General features: G+C 37.4%; 2 protein-coding genes and 1 long non-coding RNA gene across 5 annotated transcripts; 1 reads left to right on the top strand and 2 right to left on the bottom strand.

The window, feature by feature from the left end:
* Positions 1-10,910: 10,910 nt before the first annotated feature.
* On the bottom strand, positions 10,911-11,939 carry LOC139767829 (uncharacterized). Its single transcript, XR_011717228.1, has 2 exons — positions 11,870-11,939; positions 10,911-11,794 (listed from the first exon to the last, which is right to left on the bottom strand). It is a non-coding gene; the product is annotated as an uncharacterized lncRNA (long non-coding RNA).
* Dnk (deoxynucleoside kinase) lies at positions 11,148-15,526 on the top strand. 3 transcript variants are annotated; one of them, XM_071697484.1, is made up of 4 exons: positions 11,148-11,415; positions 13,402-13,601; positions 13,966-14,215; positions 14,303-15,526. In XM_071697484.1, exons 1-4 carry the CDS (start codon positions 11,403-11,405, stop codon positions 14,623-14,625), a joined length of 786 nt encoding a protein of 261 aa, XP_071553585.1. In that variant the 5' UTR covers positions 11,148-11,402; the 3' UTR covers positions 14,626-15,526. The 3 variants fall into 3 exon arrangements, with proteins under 3 accessions (XP_071553585.1, XP_071553586.1, XP_071553584.1); XM_071697485.1 differs by lacking the exon at positions 11,148-11,415 and adding an exon at positions 11,766-12,301; XM_071697483.1 differs by lacking the exon at positions 11,148-11,415 and having other exon boundaries at positions 13,344-13,601.
* Positions 15,516-27,781, bottom strand: Imd (immune deficiency). The gene is made up of 4 exons (XM_071697482.1): positions 27,629-27,781; positions 19,281-19,644; positions 17,746-18,065; positions 15,516-16,125 (listed from the first exon to the last, which is right to left on the bottom strand). The coding sequence occupies exons 1-4, from the start codon at positions 27,779-27,781 to the stop codon at positions 15,985-15,987; spliced, it is 978 nt and encodes a 325-aa protein (XP_071553583.1). The 3' UTR covers positions 15,516-15,984.
* Positions 27,782-27,786: the final 5 nt, after the last annotated feature.

Genomic DNA, 27,786 nt, shown 5'->3' with positions numbered 1-27,786 from the left:
GCTGCCCCTAAACGATCCCTTTCGCCGCCGTACGCCCGATAGACGTCGAATGCGGTTACACGCACGTGCGTTTCGCAGCGTGTGCTTGAGCGGGCGATAAGCGGACGCCCGAGAAAAGGCAGATCGATATCTCGCGTCCCTACGACGCCGGATGAGGCCCGCGGTAAGCCCTTCCTGGGCATAAATAATAGAATTACAGGAGAGCGATGTAATTGTTACGAATTGCCGACGTAATTTATGAGTGCCCCCGGGGTGGGTGGCCCCGGGGCGCGCGCGTTTTATCTCACTGCGCTACGCGGACGTTTGTCAAATGAAATAAAGCCATTATTGAGCTGGCGCAACGTGAAATGTCATTGCTATGTCAACGAGCGTCAGGTAATTTCGCAAAAATTGAATACGTCTTATTGAGATAACTCTGGTTGCACTTTTCAATCGGGCTACGTCTATACGATCTCGGCGAATTTATTTGAGAAATGTTTGCTCGTTTCTTACACTCGTTTGTGAATTTTTCCGCTTTCGACGAAGAGTCCCGGGAGAAAAGTTCGTGATTGTCCGGGAGAGATTCGACGGATTCAACTCGTCTCGTAAAGCAGCGAGATCCACAAGAGCCACTCGAGGCCCTCGAAGTGTACTAAAACGTGGTTTTTGCCTCTTGTTTTTTATCGCGGTGGAAACGCACACAATATCAAAGTGCTGCTGCGCTCACAAAAACGCTAATGCTCTTTCTTCCCGACGCTTTCGAACGCAAGACAGACGTAGAAATGGATTTTTGATGGTATTCAGAAACGCATTCTTCATGCCGTTTCCTCGAACGTCAAAAAAACAAAACGTTAGCAAATAAAATTAACGAAAATTACCCGTGACGAAAACCCGTGCTACTTTATTGTTGGCGTCCGTGCGTATAGCTACTTATGTAGATTCACGCACGGGTTACGCCTTCTCGATTTCCTAGAAGATTAATCGTCCTTATGCGGGCTAAGAAAATTACTCTTCCGGTTCAAAGCGTGTGCGTAAGATCGTAAATTACTACTTCCAATTTATCCCTCCTGACAGACGATGATGCTCGGTTATTACCATCCAACTCGTTTCACGAGATAACACACGTTACGCTCGTGTGTATATCTTTTATGCACGACGGAAATAGACTCGCGCCAGTTCGTAAATAATTTTGACAAAAACACTCAGAAAATTAAAAATCGAAAATGCACAAAATTTTTATATTTTTCTTTTGAATAAATATAAATTTGGTTATCAGAGATTTTTTTCCACCGAGTGAATTTTCACGCGAATTAATTCGCAGTTTTCACGTACCATTTTTATCCTCTCTGCTTACGTTCACTTTTTCAAATATCTATTTATTTGTCATTTATATTTATTGTAAATTTTCTGCTTATTCGGAGCTAGAGGAAAATTCGTTCGACTATTGATATCGAGTTATGACGCGCCCTTTCGCGGAAACGATTACACGGAAAATTTGGAATAAACGTCGTACACGATTCCGTCGAAATGATCAACCCTCGTTCTATGAGAGCCGACGAAACGGCTAGACATTTATTGCATCTGGCGCTTGCTTGACGTTGCGTACAGGCAAAGCACCTAACTGGAAATGGACTCTCTTATTAGTGACTCACGAGAAACGTTTCGTGCTCCTCCAGGCGGGCCAGCTAGCACGAAACGTCCACGATGACTAAGAAATATCGGGACTGGTCGATATCACTCCGACTGCGAGCGATTCGGGAATGACGGACTTATCGCGCTATCGTTAACGCTCGAGGTGCACTCCACCGTTCTCTCCCTGTCACGAATGATCAATTAATCATCCGTGAAATGTCATTTTTCTCAGCTCGCGTCGAGTCCGAGGGAAACCCCGGAGCGAGCTCTGTATACCTGCGACTTGTTGACGCGGACGTTAAATTTTAATTCTCGGTATTTACCGTTCGTCCGGCGCGGTAAATTTCGACGAACTTTCTTAATTCTTTCGTGGAAGTCATGACTCGTCTTCCCACTTTCTCACGCCTCCTTCAATTAATTAATCGTTCCTCGCGCTATGCGCGTCGTAGCCGAAATTATATCGCAATTTGTTAATTTAATTGTCGGCAGTCCTCGCGATAATACGAGGCTATATCTCCTATTCGGTCGCTGCTACGCGTGCATTTGCTAATTTTGGGTCACGATATGTTTACCGGGCGCATCCCCCGCGCGTGCCCTGAAATGCATTGCTCGTATCGCATTCGCGTTCACCAGCTGCGCTCTCTCATCCGCGAAATACATAACGCTTTTCGCGTCGCCGAAGATGGGGATCTCGCGTCAAGCGACTTGTCGATGCAATCTTGCCGATGCGAGTGCGATACATATGCGCTCGTCGCAGAGCGATGAGTCACGTTTGCCATACCGTGACGCATGCTGCATTATTTTTATGGTGTTCTCGCGTGGTCGCTATGATTCACGAGCCTACAGGCTTTTCCCGCCACCCCCATGGCGTTCGAACTGTAAAGCATCCCTCCTCGGTACTAGAACGTCCCGCGCTCGCGTGAATGAATCGCCAGAAATCCCACGCGGACCATCGCCTACCGTCGCCCCGTTAATTATTCCAGGTGGTGCGCGCGATTTTGATTAGCCGTAAACACATTCGGCGATCCTCGTGGGACGTATCGAGGTATTCGCCGCGTGTTGCTCTCGCTCGGGGAAATACGTTTGTTGGCGCCTCGCGCGATGACGGCAATTTATTCCGCTGTTCTCGCGGATTTATCGATTTCGCGATTGCTATCACCGCGCTGGTTTATGATTGTATCACATATGTTATTAATGCGCGATCAAACTATAGTATCAAGTTTTTCAGTATTTCAATTTTTTTTTGAAAGAGAAAAAGTGAGCCAATGTTGTTCCTACTTAGATAATATTTCTTCTTATAATATTGCTTCTACTATCGAATATTGTTACTATTTAGATATTTTTTTACATTATACGAGTATTAATATTACAATAATTTCTAGTGTTACGAGGAAGACAGAGAAACATTATCATCTCTGTTAGGCACAACGTCAAATTTTTCCTCGTTTATTACATTTCTATTTTTTTGAGACATTTAAGAGTCTTTTTGACAAGGGAGAATTCTCATCAGAATGTTATAAATATTACAGTATATTATGCTTTATATAGCACGAATGATTAGAAAGAAGCATTTATGCATATTTATGCATATACTTGCTTCCAATCTGTGATTTTATTCTGAATTTGTAATCTACTTGGTAAAGAGTAACTATGATAAAGAGAAAACGAAGTATGAACATACATATATATGTATATTCACCCTTTCAAAGTACAAACTCGCATGAATATGAATCTCGTAACTTGGCTCGTGTAAGTGGGGAAAGTTAATATGTTTTATCCATCTCGAAGTGGCCCCTTACCCCTTAACGCAAACTCTTATAGCGAGAGAGATCAAACTTAAGATCTGACTATAAACTTGCTATTTTTACGCATACGAGATACGCGCCTTACGTTCTTGCTCCAAATTTCTCGAGCGCGAATTTACACTTCAATTTATTTTTACGGTCCGTATATTTCTTCGCGTACTTCTACCTTCATATCGCACTTCTTATCACTCTCTCCGTAATATTCCCGGTCGCCCGTCCCGGAGTCAGGACGCTTTTTGAGGCCGGGCGGCCTTGAGGATCTACCTCCGATAAATCTGGAAATTGCCGGACGAGAGGCGTCAGCCACGCGACTCGCCCGGCTGACTTCGAGAGTACTAATGCATCGATAAATCTTGTGGCGTTTCAAGGCGTCCATTCAGCTTAACTGACACATGCTGCGGGTTCGACGCTACGTGCATGTGTGTTCCGTACGCGTGTGTAGCCACACGCACGTGTCCCGATTCCGTCACATTTCCCGTTGGCGCCTAACATTTTTCGTTCGCACTTAGCGGCGTGGGGTCCTTTTCCCTCGGACCCCGGTCATCCGTGGCACGAAATTAATGAGAACGAGAAAGCGGCTAGATCAAGGCAAGCACAGCAGAGGAAAAAGATTAAACGATACTTATTCAGAGACTTTGTTAAAGAAGTATCGTACTTTTTCTTGCGGAACAACAAAGAAATATCGTGTCGTAAAAGAATAGTCGATTTTTTGAATGACAAATTTTATTGATTCGATAAAGAGATATTACTATCATTCCATAGATCGCAAAGCTGCTTTCCGCCGTCTTAATTAGGACGGAATTCTTCTGCGTTCGACATACACCTGTGTTGGTATTTCGACCGCGGATCGCGCGGCACGTTCGGCGCGCGCAAGAATAATGCGACGCGTTAAAGCGACTAGAAAATAGCAACCGAAAAAGAAAGCAGCGGAACACACCACACTCCACAGACGACCGGCGTCGCTGGGAACGAAGGACGCCGCGCCGATGGGAGACGCGTCGTTTCGCGTTTTCTGGCGCCGAGAATCCAGCATTCCCGAATTCTTCGAGTTTTCGCGGCCGTTCCTTTCGCCGTTCCATCCGCGTACGGAGGCATAAAGCGATCTTCTTTTCTTTTTCCTTTCTGTGTCGACCGCACGCTTTTAACCCGACGCGAGCGGGTCGAGAAAGATATAGGTATCTACCATCGACGCGCAGGAGAAACAAACGAAATGGAAGAAGCCGCGGCAGAGTGGCGAAACAACTTTTTAATTTTAACCATCGTGAAAACTTATGTGAAACGCGCGCTAGTCGGATGTAAGTTACAACGTTTTTACACTCAACTCTGTTGAGAGCTGTTATTTCATATGAAACATGAAGAAAATTAAATCACACGATGCGCTATATTTAAATTTTAAAATGGTGATTTTATTCGGCTACAGAACGAGAACTAATTATCGTGTGGCTTGTTCATGAATGTGTTCTTATTATATGCTAATTTATCCACCGATCCTCCGCCGATCCTCCGCCAATCCACCGCCGGCCTATAATTGATATAGTAATTTTATAAAAATGACATAAAAATGAAACGATATATCTTATACGCAGAAAAATTTCCGTAAAAAGTACAGCCAAGTAAAACCATGTATTTATAAATTAGCATTTTCATTTTGTACAATGTACGTATATCTAACCTTGAAAAAAATTACAACACGATATAAGAATAGAGTAGACCTAATTGACAATTACATTACGTAATACCGTATAGTGTTATTATGACATCAGTGCCTTTGAGAAGTTCACTTAGACGAGTGCTTTGAAGTCACATTACAAGATTTTCCTAACTCCTCGGACTCGTGATATTTTGGGAACTTTTATCTCTCCTCCAAAATTTGACACAGAAATAACGCTCTTTTATGTTTTTTCGCTAGAAATGTTGAAATATGATAGAGCGGCGTCTGCTTTTGCTCCATAAAATTAATTAATTTACTATATTTACTTCTACGAAAGAAGCTTTTAGAAGATAAGTTTTGAATTAGGGTATATAAAATTGCGTAAGAGAATTATTGAAAGCCATCAGAAACGACATCGACGAGAAACAGTAAATTGGTGTATTATGCAATTTTCGTGCAAGTAGAGAAGGGTAGAAAATCGGAAGACATCGTTGCATGGCGACACGCCGCGAAGATGTCGCAAGCGCAAGCGCGCGTAAAGAGGGATCGGAAGAGACCAGGAGAAGCTTGCTTGCGGAGGAGCCGTCCGTGCGGCGGAATGTCGCGATTTCGCTCTACGAGATTGGACCGAACGTTCACCGGCCGGCATCGCCAAAATAGAGGCGTGCACCTGTCCCGTTAGAAAAGGAAGAATCTTCTACGCCTCTTCTCTATTCCTTTTTCGTCTCCTCCTTTTCGTCCTCGCTTTGCCCGTCTACTCTCCGCCGTTCTGCCTATTCCATTCGTCCTCGAAACTTCTCTCACACGCTTTCCTCCCCCTCGGTTTCGTTTCGGCAATTCGTTCCTCGTCGTGCTCGCCGCGTCCATTTCGCCACGCCTCTCTCTCTCTCCTTTCGTCTTCTTGCGGACAGAACTTTGCGAGTTCTTCTCTCCTTCATGCATGACGCTTCTCTCCGCGTTGCTCTCTATCTTCTTCCCTTTGCACGCTGTTTCGTCGTGCGCGCCGTAACGCTATTTCCGTCGACACACGCTGCAAACGCCGTAAGTCGCTTAGCGGACGTTGGACATCGGGTACGAAACATCTGATGTTGAATTTCCAATAAAATAGGGATCAAAGTACCGAGATACCTGCATGGAGCTACATCAACTCACTTAACACCTAATAATACTTTTCTATTATACTCTTTTATGTATTGAATATATATGTTACTTATTAGCGAGGCAAATCGTATTATACTTTTGAAAGCAAACAGGCGAATTCCCAAGCGTGCTTATCACAATATCGAATCGAACTTAAATTTTATAGGAATTATATGAGACTACCATGGATTCCTCTTTTATTAATTTAATCTCTGGTTCTCTATTAGATCCAGATAACATCATCATCGATTTCTTGATGATTCAAATCATCAAGTAAAATACACTACTTTCTTTGCAATTTAATTGATTTTTTTCTGATACTATACAACAGAGAAATGTCTATACGCCACGGCATTGCGATACAGTGCCATTGTCGAACTCAAATCTAAAGATCTGAAGGGTGCGCGTGTTTTAACGGGCTATATATAGATCGACACGTGTTTTGGGACTGAACCTCGACGACCTGCACACTCTCGATAATGCGAGGAGGATTTTTTCTTTTGAAATCCGAGACGCCAGTAATGAGCATGGCGCTCGCCAACAATTAGTCGACAGTTTTATTGACTGGCAGTGTAAAATCGGCCGTCTAAGTGGAATCCCGGGAATTAAAAGCGGGTGTAGCGCGATATAAATTGTTTGTTCTCGTCCGCCGCGTCCGGGCGAGTCGTGAAGAACGCTTTTTAACCCGTAACACAAAACGATCTCACATAATTGAAACTTAAGGTCACTTACAAATTGGCAAGGGTTAAAGGGCAAACGTGCTCAAACGCATTGCGGCCTGCATACAACGGGAAGCACCCTATTAAGTCACGCTAAAAAAGGACGGAGATTGTTGCAATTTTAGTTACGAACTTAATCTCACATTTTTTAATCGCCATATTTACCAAGTGCGTATTAGTTAATTCCGAAATTAGAAAAAATTAATTATATTAAAATAAAATTCTCTTAGAATTAAATTTCAGACGTGGGAACATCCCCCTCTTTTCTTTCTTTCTATATAAATTGTAATAAAATATATATTTAAATATAAAACTTTACAAATTTAACAAATACCAAAATCTTAAAGGATTTAAGATATATTTTATGAAAACACGGTATACGCAACAATTCTGATTTGTCTATCGTAAAAAGTCGTGAGAGTTGACATCACAGTGTGTGAATGTTAATAATTAGAACCTTCGCTCTACCCTATGAAACCATGCTCAATAAGAAAAAGCTTAAGGGTGTTTTCCGAGACGTTCTTTTTCACAATGATGTTTCGTGTGACAGGGAGGACAGTGAGGAGCATTTGTGCGTTTTGTCCCACGGGAGCAAGTCGCGAGGTGGTCCCCTCCCTCGCTTTCTCCACCCTCCCGTGGCTCTCTGGTTTCGTTTTTCCTTGCGACGAGATTCCGCTGGCAAGCGAGTATCAGTCAAAACACAGTATCACGTGGCACGAATCCGTCCATTCTGTCATGGGAAACGCGCGCGGGAGAAGCTCTCGCTCGGCGAAGACTCGGTCGTCGCCGAATATCTCGTACTGCGTTCTACGGAAAAAAGGGAACGAAAAAGATTTGACAGATGTATACCGCGGTTCCCAAAGGCATCGCTCGACCGGATGATAAATCGCGATCGCACAAATATCACGTACGGCAATTAAGTTCTGCGATCGATTACGTGTAGCTTGCTTAAAATGAATCCAAAAGAAATTTTAAAGGTAGGATTCATTGGAAGTGATATTTTGTTGTAAAACTCCACGCAGACTGAGGAAACTTCGGATGAATGAAAATACATGTGGAACGCTTTCTACGGAACGCTGCTTCGGAAGGATACGTGTTTCCTTTTATCGTGACTTTTCCGTCGCGACACGAGGAGAGAACGAGCCATCGGATTCGCTTCGCTTGGATTTCCACTTTCCACCGGTCCGACTTGGATCGAGGCGAACAGCCGCGACGTCAGTGAAATTGCATAAAACTGCGACGCGGAATGACACACTGATACAATTTGCGCGAGGCCGCGACGATGGCAGAGTAGGCATCGTCATCCAAATATAAACGAGTAAACGGATCAGTCTGCCGACCGTCTGGTTATTTATCCCGCTTTTCCGAGATTATCCCGAGAACCCCTTGGCTGACCGTTCGGCTCGTCCCCGCAGGGCCGCATGAATGTAAAGGCCGTTGCACGAGATGAATAATAATCCGCCGTCGGTCCTTGAGGAGAGACACCAGGCATTTTATCAAGAAGCTCGTAGATATCTAACGCATAATTAATAACTCAAATAAGATCAGCAAGTCATTCTGACGTTTTATATCTCTAGAATAAAATAAATGTAATCAAAAAAGGAATATATTAATTATTTGGAGAAAAACAGAGGCATTAAAAATAGGGAGAAATTCACATTTGTCGACGATGACCGATGGGGATGGATAAAAGCCAAGAGTTAAGAATTTGTGGCGTCTCCGCGAGAGCAGAACAGTTGACTATATCTGTGAGAGAAACTGCAATATATTTATATATGTATAATAATCTGTAATACAAATTTTTAAGCGTTTAATTCAGCAGATATCGAAATTTGATTGAAAAATTTGGTATTGAATCATCTTTTGAATTTTTCGTATAGCAAACAATACTCGTAGAAAATAATTAATTAAAGCGCACATAAGTAGACCGCGATAAGTACAATCGATTGGACCTTCTAGCGCTGAAATGACCGACAGCAAGCTCGACAGCGATTCGATTTACGCAAAGGCCATGCTGTTTTCGCGCCGGTAAAGGTAAGTTTATAAATATACTCCGGAATTCAAAATAGACATCGGACCGTCCGTGTCGCAAACCGCATGGAAACGTCCGGAACTCGACGGAAATTCAAATATCTCCAGGCACGTAGGTTCGGTGATTTAAGACACGATTTAAGCTACGCTCGAGCCAATTTCTCGTCGTATTTATCTCAAACGAAAATTATTCTCGCTGGTTACATAGTAAATATAGATCTATGACGCTTGAGCGTACGAATACAGAAGAATAATCCTACTAAAAAACATTGTATCACACTTGAAGCTTCTTTTTATTCGAATAATTCTTCGCACATGTTGTATATCATGTATCATCAAGTGAAATCTTTTTTGCTTTTAGCAAGAGCAAATTCAACGGATGTAATCTGGTACACTTAAAATTTTGCGTCGATTGCTTTCGAACCCAAAGAATATTTTCTCTAATAATTTTTCTAAGCTTATTCTTTTTTTATTTCTTTTTCATTTTTAGTTATATTTCTAAAAATTCCAACATATCGCTAGACTGAGCTTACTATTGGCGTGAGCAAACGAATTTTAACGTAATTTAGTAAATATAAGTCTTACGTTAGTCACTTTTCAAAGCCAAGAATTTTTTACAATAATTCACAAATAACTTTCTATTCTTATTCATTACAGTTGCTCCAATTTCAGATACGATGTTTTGATATTAAACGCATCGTTGAATTTCATTTTCTGACTGAAGCACATGAGAAAGTTTTAATGAGTCGTTCGGAAAATGCAAATTTTTCCGTCGTGGCCCTTCAAAACTATGACAATTTTAATAATAAACCAAGATCTTTTAATATAACTCGCAGAAAGATAATCCCATTTGTATTTACTTTTATTGCCTCTTATAATAAAATTCTAGGTATAATATATTGTAACGTTGGAGATTTCGTTAAATCCTGTTCTCCGAGCGAAGGGCACGGAAGGGTTCTAATAAAAGTCATCTAGCAGATATAAGTTTTGCGTCGCGGCCACTTTCAAAGCCAGGAATTCTTTATGGCAAGCTAGTCGCACACACTCCCGTCCCAGATACCTCTTCGGTCCCGGATATACGCTTCCAGCTGTAACTAGGACCGCTCTCGATATTATAAATCAAAAACGGGCCGCGTTTGTGCCACTTTTCGTTCATGAGGCGGCGCACTTTGACGGAAATTATAGTCGACCATATGTGCTGATGTGTAAAGGCGCGTAGAGATCACTGAAATGCGAACAAAGGCGCGGTGACGTTCTCGTTAAAGTCGTTAGTTTGACGAGTATCCTTGAAATGAAGACGAAGATATTAACACTCTCGTGATGATCTTTTTGAAGTTCATAAAAACCCAGGCATCTTTGATTACAAAGCTTATAACTGTGCTGAGTTTTAAGTTTTACTTCATCATTAAGATATTTTTTCCTAATAACTAATTCCTAATCTCTTACTATAATCTAATCTAATTAAAAAGTGAAATTGAAGATAAAGTTCTTCAACTGTTTATCTTCTTCTTTAATAAAATATTTCTTCATTTATTTCATGTTTAAAATATATCTTACTGATAATTTCTAATCTTTTAGTATAGTGTTGAATTAAAAAGTGAAATTGAAGGTAAAGTTCTTTAACCATTTTTTTCTCCATTAAAATATATTTTCTAATGACTAATTCCTAATCCTAATCCTTTAGTATAATATCTAAGTAAAATGTAAAGTTAGAGATAAAGGTCTCTTAATTACCTTCTTTGTTAAAATTATTTCTTCATCTTTTTATCGTTAAAATACTTTTCAATAACATCCCTAATTTCTTAACATAATATCTAAATTAGAATGTCAAATTAAAGCTAAAGTTCTTCAGTTATTTACCCTCCCGAAAATCTTACAATTAATTATCTCTTTTTTTTTAAGAGAAAATATTTTTTTGCGCACTGTGTGTACAGTATAAATAGTAATGATAAAAATATTTCAATCCATCCCGTTTATTTTACATTCCGTAATCTTATACAGTTGCCTCTGTTCATGTGAAATTCCTTGTTTTTCGCATAATTTTATTTTTCCTATTTTACCGTCCGCGATTCTTTTTAATTAATTGTAATAATTCCTTATTTCAGCTGAGAGGGCGTCGGTGCACGAGGGGCCTATGCCATTGTCTTCAGTGGTAACGTCGTCGACGACGGCGATCTCTCGCCGATCGGCCGTCGGTGAACGCATCCTCCGAGTGGATCGATATTACTTGGCGACCTTGGCGTTGTTCAGCAACAAGACACGCCGTCACGTGTAGCCACCCGCGTGTTCACGCGCACGCTCGGAAATCTCGGAATGCCAGTTGCATCGGAAATGGCTCAAATGGCAGGAACGTGGAAGCGGCAGAAGCCACCGAGGTCGAGTGGTTCACCGTGAAAACAAGGAGAGTCCCTCACGTTCTTAATTCGCAGCCGGCAGATCGCAACGATGGCTTCCGCCGGTGAGTACGATGTACGCTGATAACGCGTCATCGGTTATCGCGACGATGCTCTCTGTTCCTACCGCGACAATGACGCGTAGCGACGCGGCTTGGTCGCTGGATGCAAGATGACAATAGCGAAGTTAATTAATCATTAGCGGAAGCCGGAAGGATGCAGGATCGCCTGGCAATCGACAGAGTCGGACAGATCGCTGCGCTGTGCCACGCCGTCGTACTCATTTCGTTACTCGATGATTAATCCAGCTGGTGCAAACTGCAAACATGCCGGCGTCAGTGACGTAACTAGCTAAGCGTGCACTCGAGGCAACAACGTTGATGATTTTGACAGTCATCAGCGCACGTTAATAATCAGCGTGTGTAGAAATTCGTGAGATTCTTCCTAAAAATTCACAACTTCGCGTAATGTTGCAATCTAAATCTTAGCAACAATTTATTTTGTCTTTTTTTTAATTACTTGATTAGTTCGCATCCCTGTAGATTCAGAGCTGGGTCAGCTGGGTGCTCAGCTCGGCGTTTCCTCCGTGACAAAAGCGCGCGTTTGAGCTCTTTTTAGCGGCGAAGGGAGGGAGAGGGGATGAGAAAGAAAGAAGATGCAGCCGAGCGGATCAAGCGGATGGCGGGCCCGCGGCCCGCCTGCTCGAGATGGCGCTCGCGTTTTATTTTGGCGGGAAAGTCGCGCGCGCCGGTCTCCCGTTCGTTGTGTGTGTTCGTTTTCGTGCGTGTCATTACCGACATTTGCCGTGTCGGAGAAGGACAATCGCAGAAATCGACGACTTTCGGAACTGCACTTTCGTCAGGAGAACCGTTATTTGATCCACGTTGATTTTAGACGTCAGCTGGTTTCGAATCACAAGCGAGTAAACACCCGCGTGACATATACCGGTCGGTGAGTGACAAAATGTTGCGTGTAATTGTTGATTGAGAATCGCCGTGGAACTGCTCAATTGTCTGATCAATCGCTGGCAATTATTCCATCGTGCTACTACATAAGATGTTCCGTTTATTTTTTCCTCGAAATAATCGGAAATATGTATTTTAAGTTTTCTGTGTTAAATAACGAAGACAATTTTATTGTTGCTGCATTATTGCTTTGCTTATGCTGTGCAAACACTTTCGACTTTCTGGCTATAATAATAATAATGTTTATTTTAAAATAATTGTGTTTTAATTCAGATATTTCATAGCACAGACACATACACAAATTGATAATGTCAAGGGTTAACTGAAATATTAACTAAAATATAAAACCGGAACGATTGTCGCTTAATATGTATCATCTCAAATATTATTCTTTTTTAATAGGAAGGTTCCTTATCTTTCGGACGTTATCCCAATCAAAGTAATTGGTTTGCAAGCGGTGGCAGTAAATACAAGTTTTCAACGTTAACGCCCAGTTGTGGCTCTATGCTCCTTACTTTCTTTAGTTGATTTATTAATAGTCTGAGCCTTTGATATTTAATTTATTTTAAATGTTTTAAGGGATTGGGAAGTATTGCAAACTATACTTTTAGCAACTGATAGATTCGTAATGTCATAATAAACGAAAAACCCAAATAATAAGATTTGTTATATTATTATTAGTAATATTACCTGCAGGTTCATGAATCTGATGTGTACGACACATATACAAAAATTTTTTACTAAATTAAAGCGCTAAACTGAAAATTTAGATGTGTAAAGGGAAAGCTTTACTAGTAGAGAGTTCCAGTGAATGTGTTCTAACTGATAACAGATGATTGATATTTTTTGAGGATATATAATACCCTTTTGTCATTTTATTATTTTGTCTTATTGCTTTAGTTAAGATATATTATGTTTAAGTATCTTCTATCCTGATAGTGAGTTAATTCCGAGAAAGCAATTTATCTTTATTTAAAATATACTGTTACTGTTTACTCAGCAAGAAATATATACGTCATATTTTTCTTGCTGAGATTCTCAGTATGTCTTCAGTGTTAGAGAAAGTCAAACGCATTGTCTGTTCAGGTAAAGCAGCTCTTGAAGCCTTCATCAAAATGTCTGGCTCTATTGGTAAACTCTACAGACGTCCCTTCACTGTATGCGTGGAGGGCAACATAGGAAGTGGTAAAACAACGTTTCTAAGTCACTTCAAGAAATTTGACAATGTTACTGTATTAGAAGAGCCGGTCGAGCTTTGGCGTGACGTGTCTGGGACGAATCTGCTGGTAGGTCAGAAAATATTTTTGTTAAAACTTGAGAGACAATCCAATATAAATATTTAATATCTTTGTTACTTATTTACAAAGACTTCACTGCAATAATGATGAAAAAATTTATGACAAGTGATTATTTAACATATTAAATATTATTATTTAAAATATTAATGTGCATTTTATTTTGTTTTTATTAAAAATATCTCGAATTTTTGTATATCAGGTAAACTGTATAACAGCATTTGCAAGAAAAATGAAATTAATATCTTATATAAAATAGATATGTATATTTAATATTACTGTGTTCATTATTGTGTATATCTACATTAATAATGATCAGAATAATGGATATTACACAAATATAAATACATTTCAGGAATTAATGTACAGCGAACCATCTCGTTATGCCTTCTTGTTCCAATCTTATGTACAATTGACTATGCTCCAATTGCACACCTGTAAGACACCCTCGCCGTACAAAATTATGGAAAGGTCCGTTTACAGCGCAATGTGCTTCGTCGAAAATTTAAAACGCAAAAATGTACTGCGTGATGCTGAAGTTGCTATTTTAGAGGACTGGTATGATTGGTGTTTGAAAAGTGCCAATATAGAAACCGACTTGATAGGTATATATAATTTATTAATTTTGTGCGAAATTATGGCAATTGAAGGTATATCTATTTATCTCATTTTTTATTTATATTGCTAAATAGTATACTTGAGGACGACACCTGAAATCGTATATGAGAGAATGAAACAACGAGGTCGAAAAGAAGAGAACGCCATTTCGTTGGAGTATCTTAAGCAAATCCATCAGATCCATGACGACTGGCTCTATCATCAAACTCTAAAGCCGGTGCCATCACCGATTATAACCCTAAACGGTGATCGAGAGCTCCATGAAATGGTAGAGGAATTCGATAAATGTAAGAATGAAATCTTCAGCAAGGTAATAGACGATAGCGATATAAATAATACAATGATTACTGTATCGACAAATCGTGTGCTACCCGAAATTAAAGCTGTCTCAGATTAAATCGTAGAATAAAAAAAACAAAAGTAAGGATTAATTTAAATATAATTTACGCAAACGTATCGTGCATTTACACTGATTAATTATTACATACAACTTTGTTTATTGTATTATTTTAATTCCACCGGCCGCATTTACAACTTTTATTACATATAGTTTCTTTTTCAAATTTATAATGTAATCTGTAATTATGTATTATGCAATACATAATTAGTCGATTATTTTACATCAAAGCATTAATTTTTCATTCTACCAGTATTCAAATTACAAAATTAATGCATTTTAAATTATTCACGAGATATTTATCTGACTCAATACATATTTTGTTAATTATTTAAAATTAACTATTTTAAATAATTATTTTAAGTTAATTATTTTAAATAATTTCGTGTGTTTTAAATAAATCCCTTGTAACGTATTAGATATAATTAAATTTTTTACCAATGAGTACAAAATAACATTAGTATCAAACGATTAGGGAATATGAATATCTATGCAAGATATTGCGTGAAGAATAATAAATTATTTATCAAAAAATCCGTTAAAAAAGTGCGAGCGTGATTATATTGGAATATTGAATATATCCAAAACTTTTAGTTTTTTTATAAAACTGTTTTTTTTTTGTAAGATATTTGAAAAAGAAAGTTATAAAAACTTACGAAATATATGTTAATTTCTGTAAGAAAATCTAAAAATATAAGGATAGGAGAGAAAAAGAGAAGACAGATATACAAGTGCATTAATTTAAATAGTGAAAAGAAAATATATTTATTACAGGACTCAGTTGTATGCACATGCATACACTTCAGTTTTAGATAACGCTTAGATTCAAATGTGTAAATGCGTATGTCTTGAATGTATATGGATTTGTATGACTCAATGAAATACATAACTATTTGGAGAATTGCATGTTTATTCCTGCTAGATTTTACAAAATGGATTAGAGATAAATATAAAAAAATGTATATTTGTATATACACATACTCACAATACACATTGTAATATTATGTGTAGATGTGTGTATCGCGCAAAGCGACGCTAGATTCGTTCATAATGTCCTCGTATTATTATTATTATTAACCAGATCATGTGCCTGCTTGAAACGCAGGCTCATTGCGATTCCGTACAATGCGAATTAGTCAAGTCAACAATATTCTTTCGACCGATTCCGACATGTTAGACGAATGTAAACGACCTTCGCAATCGGAACGGTGCGCACCGTTCTATACCGTGTGTCTATAAACTATGCGCTAAAATATACTAAAATATGTATAAAAACAATGCTATCTCGAATTAAAAAAATCACAATCGCTCACATAAACGTATGTACAAATGTTAAATAGAGATTTTTACGTGCCGCGCCTAAGATGAGTTCTTACGAGCTTCAGCTAATCGCTCAACGCAGTCGTACTCCTGGCAAGACCACAGTATGCTAACTAACGTGCCGAGTTGAGCATCCCGTGTGTTGGTTTGCTTCCAATCAAGCAGTAGCTGATAGATTATCTAAAATCATTGTACATGGATAAAAATGGGGATAAATCGCTCGTTATTAGTATATATTTACAAAAAGTAAATTGGTAAATTTCTCATGAAATATTTAACTACATGAATAATACTTAATATTTTATTAATAACAATCGATCTTGTATCGATTGAATTTCAAATATCTTGTTCAACAAAATTATCGCAACAAAAATTTACGTAAAAAATTTGCCCAACTTCAAATAAGCATAACTCCGCGAAAAATTGTCGTATCTGAAAGATTTTTTTTTCATTTTAAAGGGTGAAGTCTGTATTTTAAGGAACCATTGTTAGATTTTGAATTTAGCCTCCCGCTCTCCCGCCGTTCTTCCAAAAGTAAGGACGTGTTACGTCTCCAAAAAATTGCATACTTTGACACATTCTACGGAGTAGAATGAATTTTTTTCGTAACTATCATGGCAACCATCGTAAAATATGGACTTTTCCCTGCAAATTAAAAAAAAAATTAAGTCTGTACGATTTTTTTTCGCCGAGTTATGGCTTATCAAAGTTACCTATGCATTTTTGTGCATTCAATCACCGCCAACATTAGTATTACCCGATGAACACTACGGGGACGTTATTGGTCGGATTTTGCCTATCGTGTGTGTGTGTGTGTGTGTGTGTGTGTGTGTGTGTGTGTGTGTGTGTGTGTGTGTGTGTGTGTGTGTGTGTGTGTGTGTGTGTGTGTGTGTGTGTGTGTGTGTGTGTGTGTGTGTGTGTGTGTGTGTGTGTGTGTGTGTGTGTGTGTGTTAGCAGAGATTTGGGCACACTGATTTTCATTCAAACGAGGAATTGTTACGATTTTGTCGTTTGTTTTCGAATTAACGATACAATACAGTGATTGCAATACTGTGAAGTTATACTTACAGAAGTAATGTACTGTGAAGTTACTTACTTCAGTATTACAAAACTTCACAGTATTGCAGTCACTGTATTGTATTGCTCATTCGGAACCAAAAGACAAAATCGTAACAATGCCTCGTTTGAATAAAAATTAGTTTGCGCAAATCTCTGCTAACACACACACACATACACGATAGGCAAAATCCGACCAATAACCTCCCCGAAGTGTTCATCGGGTAATACTAATGTTGGCGGTGATTAAATGCACAAAAATGCATAGGTAACTTTGATAAGCCATAACTCGGCGAAAAAAAATCGTACGGACTTAATTTTTTTTTTAATTTGCAGGGAAAAGTCCATATTTTACGATGGTTGCCATGATAGTTACGAAAAAAATTCACTCTACTCCGTAGAATGTGTCAAAGTATGCAATTTTTTGGAGACGTAACACGTCCTTACTTTTGGAAGAACGGCGGGAGGGCGGGAGGCTAAATTCAAAATCTAACAATGGTTCCTTAAAATACAGACTTCACCCTTTAAAATGAAAAAAAAATCTTTCAGATATGACAATTTTTCGCGGAGTTATGCTTATTTGAAGTTGGGCAAATTTTTTACGTAAATTTTTGTTGCGATAATTTTGTTGCCCAGTGTATCTTGTTCAAACAAGATTACAGACTGATAATCGCGACGATCGATGATATGAATAATCCGGGATTATTTATTTGAAATATTTAATTCTTAGAATTCGATATTCACCTCATCGACACCCTTATGCCTGTAATTCTCCTCGAATTGATCGATCTGCCCGTCCAAGTACGAGAGTCTCCTCGCGATATCCCGCCATCCGTGCCCAACGTGTTTGTTAATAATGAGCATATCGTCTAACCCGAGTTCCTCTTTGCACGTACTTAACTCCTTCACATCCTCGGGCATCGGCCGATCCTTGGTCTTCGAAGCTGTCTCAGACTGCGCCGCATCATTGTTCGCCGGGTACTGATTCACTTGGCATGTGTAACTCTTGACGTTCGTGATGTTCACTCCATTAGAGTTGGTTATGACAATATTTGTGCCTTTCGCTGAAAATTGATTTCATAGAATTATTAAGAAACTGTCGCGAATTTATAACTCTATATTTGTCGCATTCGTTAAACACTTGCATTAAATATTCGCTATTTTGCGAATATAATATTTCAATTAATCATTAGACACAATTATCAAAATTTACCTGCTCTGTGAATAGTTATCGCGTAACGAGGGTGCCTAGGTAACGAGTTTTAACTTCCTGATATTATCGGTCAGTCTGTTTCAATATTGTGTATGTCGTATCGCAACGAATAAGCGAGAAATTTAAAGCAACGGGAGATTTGCACGATATGTAAAATTTCAGCAGCTATTGTATTATATCATTATGATTCTTCCAGCGATAATAAAAAGTCTCGTAAAAAATTTCACGATATGAATTCTTGAATCGTCGGTTCGAGGACGAATCTTCCATTTCGTTGCACGTGAAACCACAGATATCGATTAAAAGATCACAAGTGTTTGTTTGTGAACGGAATAATTTATACTGCGGTTTTTCGTATCAAGTGCCAAAATACGCAACAGCCGAAAACAGTATTTCTCGTTCTTTTTTTTTTTAATACTTCTGCAAATAGAAATTTATGCGCAGCCCGGGATTCCTCGAGTTTCATCGTGATAACGTATCTCAGACGTAGAAATATTTACAATTAGGATATGTGGAGCGGGATATTTTCATTTCGTTTACTTCGGCTCGATTTTAGTAAAATTCTGGCGTCTGTGCAGCATAACTTCACTTCTTAGTCTTCCAAATCATTCCGCTGAGTAAATTGTAAATGTCATACGTCAACTTGTCGAAATATCTACGTAGCATTACGTAATCTCTTTAAGGGCATCATATCTTCTTTCTATTTATATAATGAGGATTATCTCCGTTTAGAGAACTAAGTTTAGTTGCAAAATCATAACAGGATTATATTGAGAAATTTTCAAAAATTGCATAAATATCACTTTTTAGTATCATCTGTGTTATTTGTCCATTTCTATATAAAGGAGCAAATATATTTCACGCTTGAAAATATTCGTATGTCTTCTCCGGCTGTCATAAATCCACAGTAATAAACTTTGAAATAACGCGTAGTAAGAAAAACGTTTTAAATAAAAGTTATGGAGCGCAGTAAAAAAGTACTCGTATACGAAAAATTCCTGACGATACTTTGTGTTGAAAATTACCGCTCTTTACAGTTACGATAACGTTACTTATTACAACTTACGATATTTCTTCGTCCTCGTTGATCGTTTATATTCCTTCGATTCGCTCGTCGACCTCGTGTCGCCGAGGTCTTCTGATGATTTTGTGGTAAAATCGGTGGATGTCGTTGGCCTCGCGTCGTTCGGCACCGATTTTTGCCTTTGTGTCGACAACGTGTCATCGACAACGACTTGCGGCGTGGCAGGCATCGACTTCGACTCCGTTTTCGTTAATTCCTCATCCGGGGTCGTTGAAAGATTAGGCACGTGGCTCTCGGTCCGCGGTGGATCCGGTATCGCGTCCGTCGTCAACATATTGTCGGTATCACGTCGAAACCGTCGCGATAGTTGGGATAGGATCGGCATTTTCTTAAATGCTCGATGTGCCTGCAAATGACATGTTAATGTTAAGATGCTTTAAGGATATTCTTTCTGGAATCTTTTTAAATAAAAACAAAGTATAAGTATGTATATTACGACGTCTAATGCGTTTAAATGAAAATTTCCAGATGTATGGATATTAAATAAAAAAGAGCCGCGTTATGTATTTTTCTTAATTCAATTTACATTGTCTGCGATCAGAAAAAAATGCATGACATTTAAGACACACAGTATAAATCATGCGTCAAATGTCATTCAAGCTTCGCGCACGTGCTAACGCAATATTTCTCAATGTCCATGCCGTAACGTCAAAACAAATAACACTCCTCACATAAAATAGAGCCAGTCACCAGGCGCAACATTTTCCTTAGAGATACGCTTTTATTACGCTCGCACTTCCGTATTGTCATAATAAAAAGTATGAAACAGAGATGCGAAAGCGTGGAAAAACGTTTCGCGAAAGTATGAAGTCCACGCGCAGCCTTTTATGAAAATCATTTATTATTTCTTTTTCTACGTGTTTTTAAATTTAATTTTAATAGTTCTTTAATTTGATAGTATATATTCTAGACTATCTTTATTAATAAATCATAGGAACAATAAAATGAAAATTGAAATAATATTGGTAAAAAATTAACTCCATACTTCGTATCGTGAATGAATAGATCTTTTTTCGTGTTCCCACAGACGTGCCATTACCGTAATTATATACGATTCTGAAATTAACGATCCACTTATATCCACGTGTTTCCGGTGCTATTGTCAGACGTACACAAATATGCATTACTTGATTGCACAGTATTCTTTAAGAACAAATTCCATTCTCTGAAGAAAATCAGCGATATGAAATTGAAACGCTATTGTGTAATATTGTACTGTAATTGAATGTATATAAGTGCGTATTTTGCGCGCGGGTTCGATTAAAAATTTAGAATGCTATCAAAATAGAAACTTGTTTGAAGCTGTAATTTTCGTATGCAACATTTAAACATTGCGCAATTGTGTAACAGTCAAATTTAAATTTTATAATTACCCATTAATATATTTCCGAAATATTACGAAGTCAAAAAAAAATTATCACGATTCATACGATGGACGTTCAGGCATTCATTTTGTAGATTTTCTCAAGCTCTACAAAAAAAAACACGTCACGCAATTTGAATATTGGTAATTCCTGTGTTTTGCATCGCCTTTTTTATATTAATTAAAAAAACAGTATTACAGATAATTCCCGCCAACACATTGGGTTTCGCGTTCGCGTTTAGTAAGATTTATCTGACAATGAGTCATCTGAGGCGATTCTTCTTGTGATAAAAAAAAATTGCTAGAAATTCTTACATTTTCCTCGTTCGTGTTTCTGACCGTAATAAAAAAAAGTCCGAGATTACGTTGACCCCCGCGCTGTAGTTCTCTACATGCCTTGCTCCAAGAATTTTTAAATACTTACCGTTGTGTAAATATCCAGCGTGTAAACTACGAAAGTGTTATCTGGCTATCAGTTGATCGCACTCCTCTCGTCACTTTTGATAAACAATTCTGCTCATCGCTCGTATGAATATATATTAACTTGTCAATTCGATGATGGATTTTATTTTCGAATTTTGATTCGTTTCGGAACACTTCAATTCAATATATATATCGTCTTGCGTCTCGAGCGGATCAAAAGCGGAGTAAAAAAAGTACAAATAAAAGTATTTTATGATGACATTTTATCCTAAAGCATATCTTCCATGATATGTAGTGAAAGATAATATTCTCATTGTTCAACATCGCAAATTTAATTTTGGAAAGTGAGGGCTATTCGAACTTACAATTAGACCTTAATATGAATAATAACATTTAGTAATTAATAAATTAATTTAGTAATCAATTTCAACCTTTGCTTACATAAAGTACTCTGTATGTACTTTCATCGACAAGAATAAATCTGTTCTCGTTGCGACGTACGTCTTCCCGGAATTGTGTTATTTATGGATATTGTGATAACGCGATTCTGCGTATATGTATATACCTGTTGAAGATTTTTAATCGCAGACATATCGCGAATGAAAACATTTGCAATTACACACATGTATCATTTTTTTGAATTCAGATATTCCAATCGATTCTGATAAAATTGATAATAAATGGATAAATTAATCAAATAAAGGAAATAACGCCGTAATCGGTCAGAACTGGATCTTGCTTGTCCGAATAATATATTAATTCTTGAGTGACTTTTTACGACAAGCAAGATCCTGTCATCACACTGTTACAATCTATGATATTTAATTCTTATAATAAGCTATATTGTTAAATATTATGTCGGTTGAATATGGTCAAATAATAGAGCAGTGAAATTTTTAATTAGGAAAAGGGAAAGAAAAATATTTGTACAATTTTTTTAATTCGTGGATTCATTAATTATTATTTTCTCTATACTATTATATATGACTTATAACTTTCGTAATGTAAAATAGAGAAAGAGAGAGGGAGAGAGGATTCCACTTTCACTATTATCTGTGTACAATTATATGACACTTTAATTTTGTGCAGATGCAACATGTTTTCTGTTTTAATTAATAAGAGAGAAAACAATTTTGTATGTTTGACTATTATTGCTGTCTTTTATATTCTGTTACGAACATATGCGATACTTCTTCTCGTTATCAACTCAACCGTGACCCACATGCAGTGTATCTTTACAAGTTTTACGCCGGAATGATAAACAGGAAAGTGCATGACGATATTATGTAGTGCTATACTGAAAGTAGTAAGAAAGAAAAATACTTGAAAATTTGATCCGGGAGAAAATCTTCTCGCGTTCGATTAATGAAACTTCGTAATCTGTCCGTAATCTGTGATTGCAACAACCTATCTATTTCATTAAACATGTGAATCACTCGAGATGCGTAATTAAACAAATCAACCAAAGGTTGATCAGTTGCTGTCTTTCGCCATGTGCTTTTGTCTCCGCAATGCAGTTACAGAAGAATAACTGAATACACTGCACTGCTGGATTTACACAAATAATGTCTTGAAGGAAACAATGACTCCGTGGCTCCGTGCGAGAGCAATCGACTTGTTGACGACTAATTACGCAAGAAGCACAATGTTTGCAAGTAATAAACGCGCAGACATTAAGTCAATTAATTAAGTCAAATAATCTTCCGAATATCTCATGATCGCGCAGTTTGTAAAAAAATGGTCCGATAAGATATTTCTCGGCATGTCTTCTCCTTTTAACTTCGCGCGATCGTAAAATTCGTGTTTATCAGTTTAAGCTCTCGGTAAGCATACTCGTACCTTGATAACTGCCGACAAAATTAATCGCGCCTTCACGAATTTTAGGCGAAGTAACTCAAACATAAGAATTATGTAACAGGTTTCGCGTAATTTACGTTATCGCGGGTTATCTGCTAAGTTTTTGCAGCCCGTCAGTAGATGCATTTTCAGTAGACGTAAACGTCAACTGGACGTTCGTGAAAAATGAGTAAAATTGATTGCTCATCGCGGAAAAACACAGCGTGTGAAATTAAACCTAACGCTGCACATTTGTTTAATGAAAAGTGATTAGAATATGACGCGAACTATCCGAGTTGTAGATGGATTAAGTAATTTAATTTCCTAACATTTCGTTCTGTGTAGCAGTTAGTTAACATGCTATTTGCATTTTTAATTTGTACAAGCAGCTGTTATTATTGCATTCTCCACTAAGCCGGATGTGTGTATATATAGTGATAATTATAATGAAGATAAAAACGCTAAAAGAGAATGTTGAGTGCCATTGACACTTACGATAGGCAGCTTAGGTACTCGTCGGACAATCGAGTGTCCATTAACGTGTTATATAATAAATAAACAGTTGTGATAGATCCAAAACGCCAAATAAAATACGTTTAACTTAAAGGCACACAAATGTTCAAGTATACAAATTAATGAATAAATCATATGCAGTTGATTTATCTGAGTGTCTAAATTTATAAATTTTACAACGATGCTAATGACCAAAATAGTTTTAAAACCACTAGTTAAAAAAAAAGTCTTTATCTTAATCGTATGCAAATAAATATTAGCTTAAAATACGGAATTTCAACTATGTCGTTATTTTAAGAGAGAACCAACATATATATTTATAATATTCATAATTTTGTCAAAGCAAAAAAGCGATTTAATTATATATTAACACATTTTTTAAATAAACCTCTAAGATAATGATTTAGCGGTATTAGCAATTTAAATCCCATAGATATTGTGAAAGAGTACAGTCGGTTTTATTTAGCACTCGTTGTATAATTATATGACCGACGATTTTAAATTTTAAGTGATATTACTGTGATTCGTCATGTTTTTTATCGGACAGAAATAGATTTCTCTTGGCGAAACTGCTCTATACACGAGTCCTGTCGTGTCATCGACGAGCGCCGCAAAAATGTGTTTGCACGGTTCAGTGATAACATCGTGCATCGTTCAAACGAGACGTACGTACAAAACGGCCTTGCCGTCTGGGTTTTCCAGCGGCAAAACCAGTTCCCGACGTGGCGATGCTAATGAATTTGATAATACACGCGACAGACAAACGCAGAACGGAGGACAAAACCTTTAGCTTATACCGGTAATATTTCATATTGAAATTATTATGACACAATATTATACGGGATTTCCGTATTAATTTCGTGAATTCTGTAGTTTTGCGAATTCTGTTTGTATATTTCGTTTATAATCTAAATTTTCAGTGCGCTGGTACGGAATATCGAACTTTGTGACTTTACTGAATAGTATAGCTATCTACGTGACCAATCTTCACGGTACAAATCTATTACTTGACGTAATACTTGACGCAGCTCTTATACAATAGTTTATATCATAATTATTTGTGTACTTTAGAGAGTTTATCAAGATCGACTGGGTCGAGTGAAATGAATGTGTATTCTATCTATTTGGCTATTTCTAATCTTATGACTAACTCATAATTCGACGTACCAAATTCACAACAACTCAACATACTCACGACAGATGTGCTACTTATCTCGAGTCAATGATTTATTCATTATTTATTATCATTATGTAAATACGTGTATACTGACCCTTAACTATTACAGGGTGAAACCCAGTTCCAGCGCAGATATTTTAAAGTATAGAAAAAATAGCGACTCTCTTATACCTTAGTTTTTTGTAATTTTAGATACAGCTACTTCTCTAGATCTTCATTAATCGTGCAGGCAGATCGTGGAAGATCAAATTATTGGTGTTGATGTAAAATAAACCAGCGTTTATTTAAGAGTAAAACTAAATTCCTCTTTGGGAGTTGCTAGTCGACAGCGATTAAACGAGGATATAACTCAATAACTCAAAGAGGAATCTAATCAAATGTGTTAAAACCACAAACCTTAAAACTGATGACTTGCACAAGTTGTAGATATTGATCGGTACAACGGATAACAAGAAAAAATCGATAAACAATTCTTATATACATAAATGCAAATTATTTCCCAATCGAGTTCAGATTTCTAATTATAAATTGAGGAATCTGCAAACAAAACATTAGGTAACAGTCATCCTATATGTATATCATCATTAACATCCACCTAATAATAATTACCAAGTCACAGTATATCATATTGACATAATTGTATTAGTTGCAAATCTATTATGCAACAATTTAGCTAAGAAAACTCCAATTTAAGAACGTTATTTCTCATGCTATGCGAAGGAAAATACGAATTTAATCATGAGTCTCTTTCAATATATTAATAATTTTTTAATTAATAATAAATTAATAAAAATTCATTATTAAAATGCAACACTTATACATTACACCACAAATATTTCTACTATGATACCGTGTAGATATCTAAACTGCATTTTCTGTAAAACCCGTAAAAGTTTCGAAAACAAAGTGTCTCGCGTGCGCTATTATATAATCACTCAATCTAACGAGATAATTTATGAAGCTTTGCCTAATCGGTTCCTAGAAACATCTATTAACAAAGCCATTAATAAACATTTTTATTTCCAAGTTTACCAGACAATATGTATTATTATAGAGCCGGTTTGATTTCAGTAGCTGTCATCTTACTTCCTTTCGTTAGCGTTAGTTTTATTATGAAAAATAAGTATTTCATACATCTCGCTTAATAAGGCAAGTCTAATTTTCGAAGATTGGAATTTTGATCATTACAAAAACTAGATTGAATATTATCACGCAGCAACACCAAATATAGAAATGTAGCCTTGGTATAATTTTCAATTCTGAGTCAGGTTAAAGAATGTGCATTCCAAAGTGGATGCACGGAATTCTTGCTGCAAATGAGACAGGATTTTTTTCGAGAGCTTAAATGCGTCAACAATTATCTAAATCAAGCGATTTTAACTAGTGATTAGTTGTCATTTCCTACATAGCTGTAATGTATAAGAAAAGAAAGAATGAAAATTGAAGAATAAATTAAATATTAATATCGAGCATATAACCAGTCAAATTTTCTTTCTCTATTTTTATCAACTGCTTCACAACTTGGAAATAAAATAAATAAATATGTTACACGTCTAAACGAATTATATATGGTTTATTTCAGTATCAAACCAATAAAACGACGTTTTAATGGCAAGATATAGTACATAAAGTAGAAAGAAGATCAAGGCGAAACAAACGAGAACAAAAATTGTTTTCAAGATTAAAGACTTAAAGATTGAACATTGACATGCTAATGAATAAACGTCATAATTCCACGTTATATTTGGCTAGCAGCTTTTCAGCTTTTTTAAGAGGTAGGTTTTAACAATTAACACTAATTATTTATTATTATACTACTTTTCTGTCTGTATTATAATTAATATTGTGAACTTATTTCAGGATAAATTAATATGTCCATGAGAGAAGAATGAATAAACGTATTAATATAGAATAAATAAATCCTAATCTAAATACAGTTAATGTGGATTGGAACTCAGGCCCCGAGGCTAGCAGGAAATCTAATAATAATTTAATACGCCTACAACATAGATACGCGCATAGAATCGAAGAGTCAATGTAAGACTTTAGGGCTAAATACGTGATACAACTGTGAATAAGAAAAATGATGTCTGCGAGAAACCGCGACGAGGAAGAGGCAGACGAAGCTAGACCTCAAGTCCATTCTAAATATAAAACGTGTTGAAATATGCATGATAGAAGATAGAAGGCCAATACGGTTTTCTCAAAGTATTTTGCTTCAGGTATGATAAATAAAGCCATATATATACGTTGTTTCGAGCGCGAGTAATAATTTATTCGTTACGCATCTGCTTTGCCACGCTTTTTTTTTCAATAACGAGTAATGAAGCGAAGCTATATCCAGAATTATGCGGACTAATGTATCTCTCATTGTTGAAATCTGATAAACGACGCGGGTGTCACATTCGCTGGAATAATTGATTTGCGTCGAGCACAGAACCTTATCGTTTATCGTGTTTTATCGTTTTTATCGTTTTATCATTGCGATGCAGTGACGAATGCAAATCGACCATACCATATGGACCATAAATACATATAAATAATTTCTGTATTAGAATTATCGTGCACTATGTGACACACGAGGGAGAGCGCTTACCGTGCATTGGGAACAAAGAAAATTCCTCTCCGCGGGAAAATTCTGTGAAGCTATCGAAGGTCTGAAGAAGCGATAATCGTGCCGACGGCGGCTTGTGGTTGTAAGTGGTTGTAATTATTCATCAGCGTCAGCCGATTTAACATACGTTCAACACATAGGTTTAACATATAGTAATGTCAGTAATTCGCATATACATATACACGCACACAGATACACATCGCTTATCGCACAAATGTCTACAAAACGTAGTGAAGAAAAGAAGGTACAAAAAATATTTCAAATGTCTTTTATGTTTTAGGAATGGATCCTAAGTTCTCGAGGACCTTCAAACCGCACTTGGAGTTCTACGTTAACCAGAGAAATCCGCACAAGTCTATTTCTAATGATCTCTACTATTTCTAATGATTTCTACTTTTGCTTACCTTGCCACCAAGAAAGGTTGAGCGCTCTGGCAAATCGACGTTTCTCGCGGGCGTGATCATGGAATCGCTTGGTGAAGATCTGCTGCTGTTACTGTGTGCCGAACGCGTATTTTGATGTACGAAACCCCACGACGCACAACTCAACTTGCGCATTGATC

This window comes from Temnothorax nylanderi, unplaced genomic scaffold (genome assembly GCF_030848795.1).
Source record: "Temnothorax nylanderi isolate EJ_2023f unplaced genomic scaffold, tnyl_v1.0 TNYL_tig0012_pilon, whole genome shotgun sequence".
NCBI classification, from domain to species: Eukaryota; Metazoa; Arthropoda; class Insecta; order Hymenoptera; family Formicidae; genus Temnothorax; species Temnothorax nylanderi.
The sequence above is the reverse complement of the archived record's forward strand: the minus strand, read 5'-3'. Positions and strand labels throughout refer to the sequence as shown.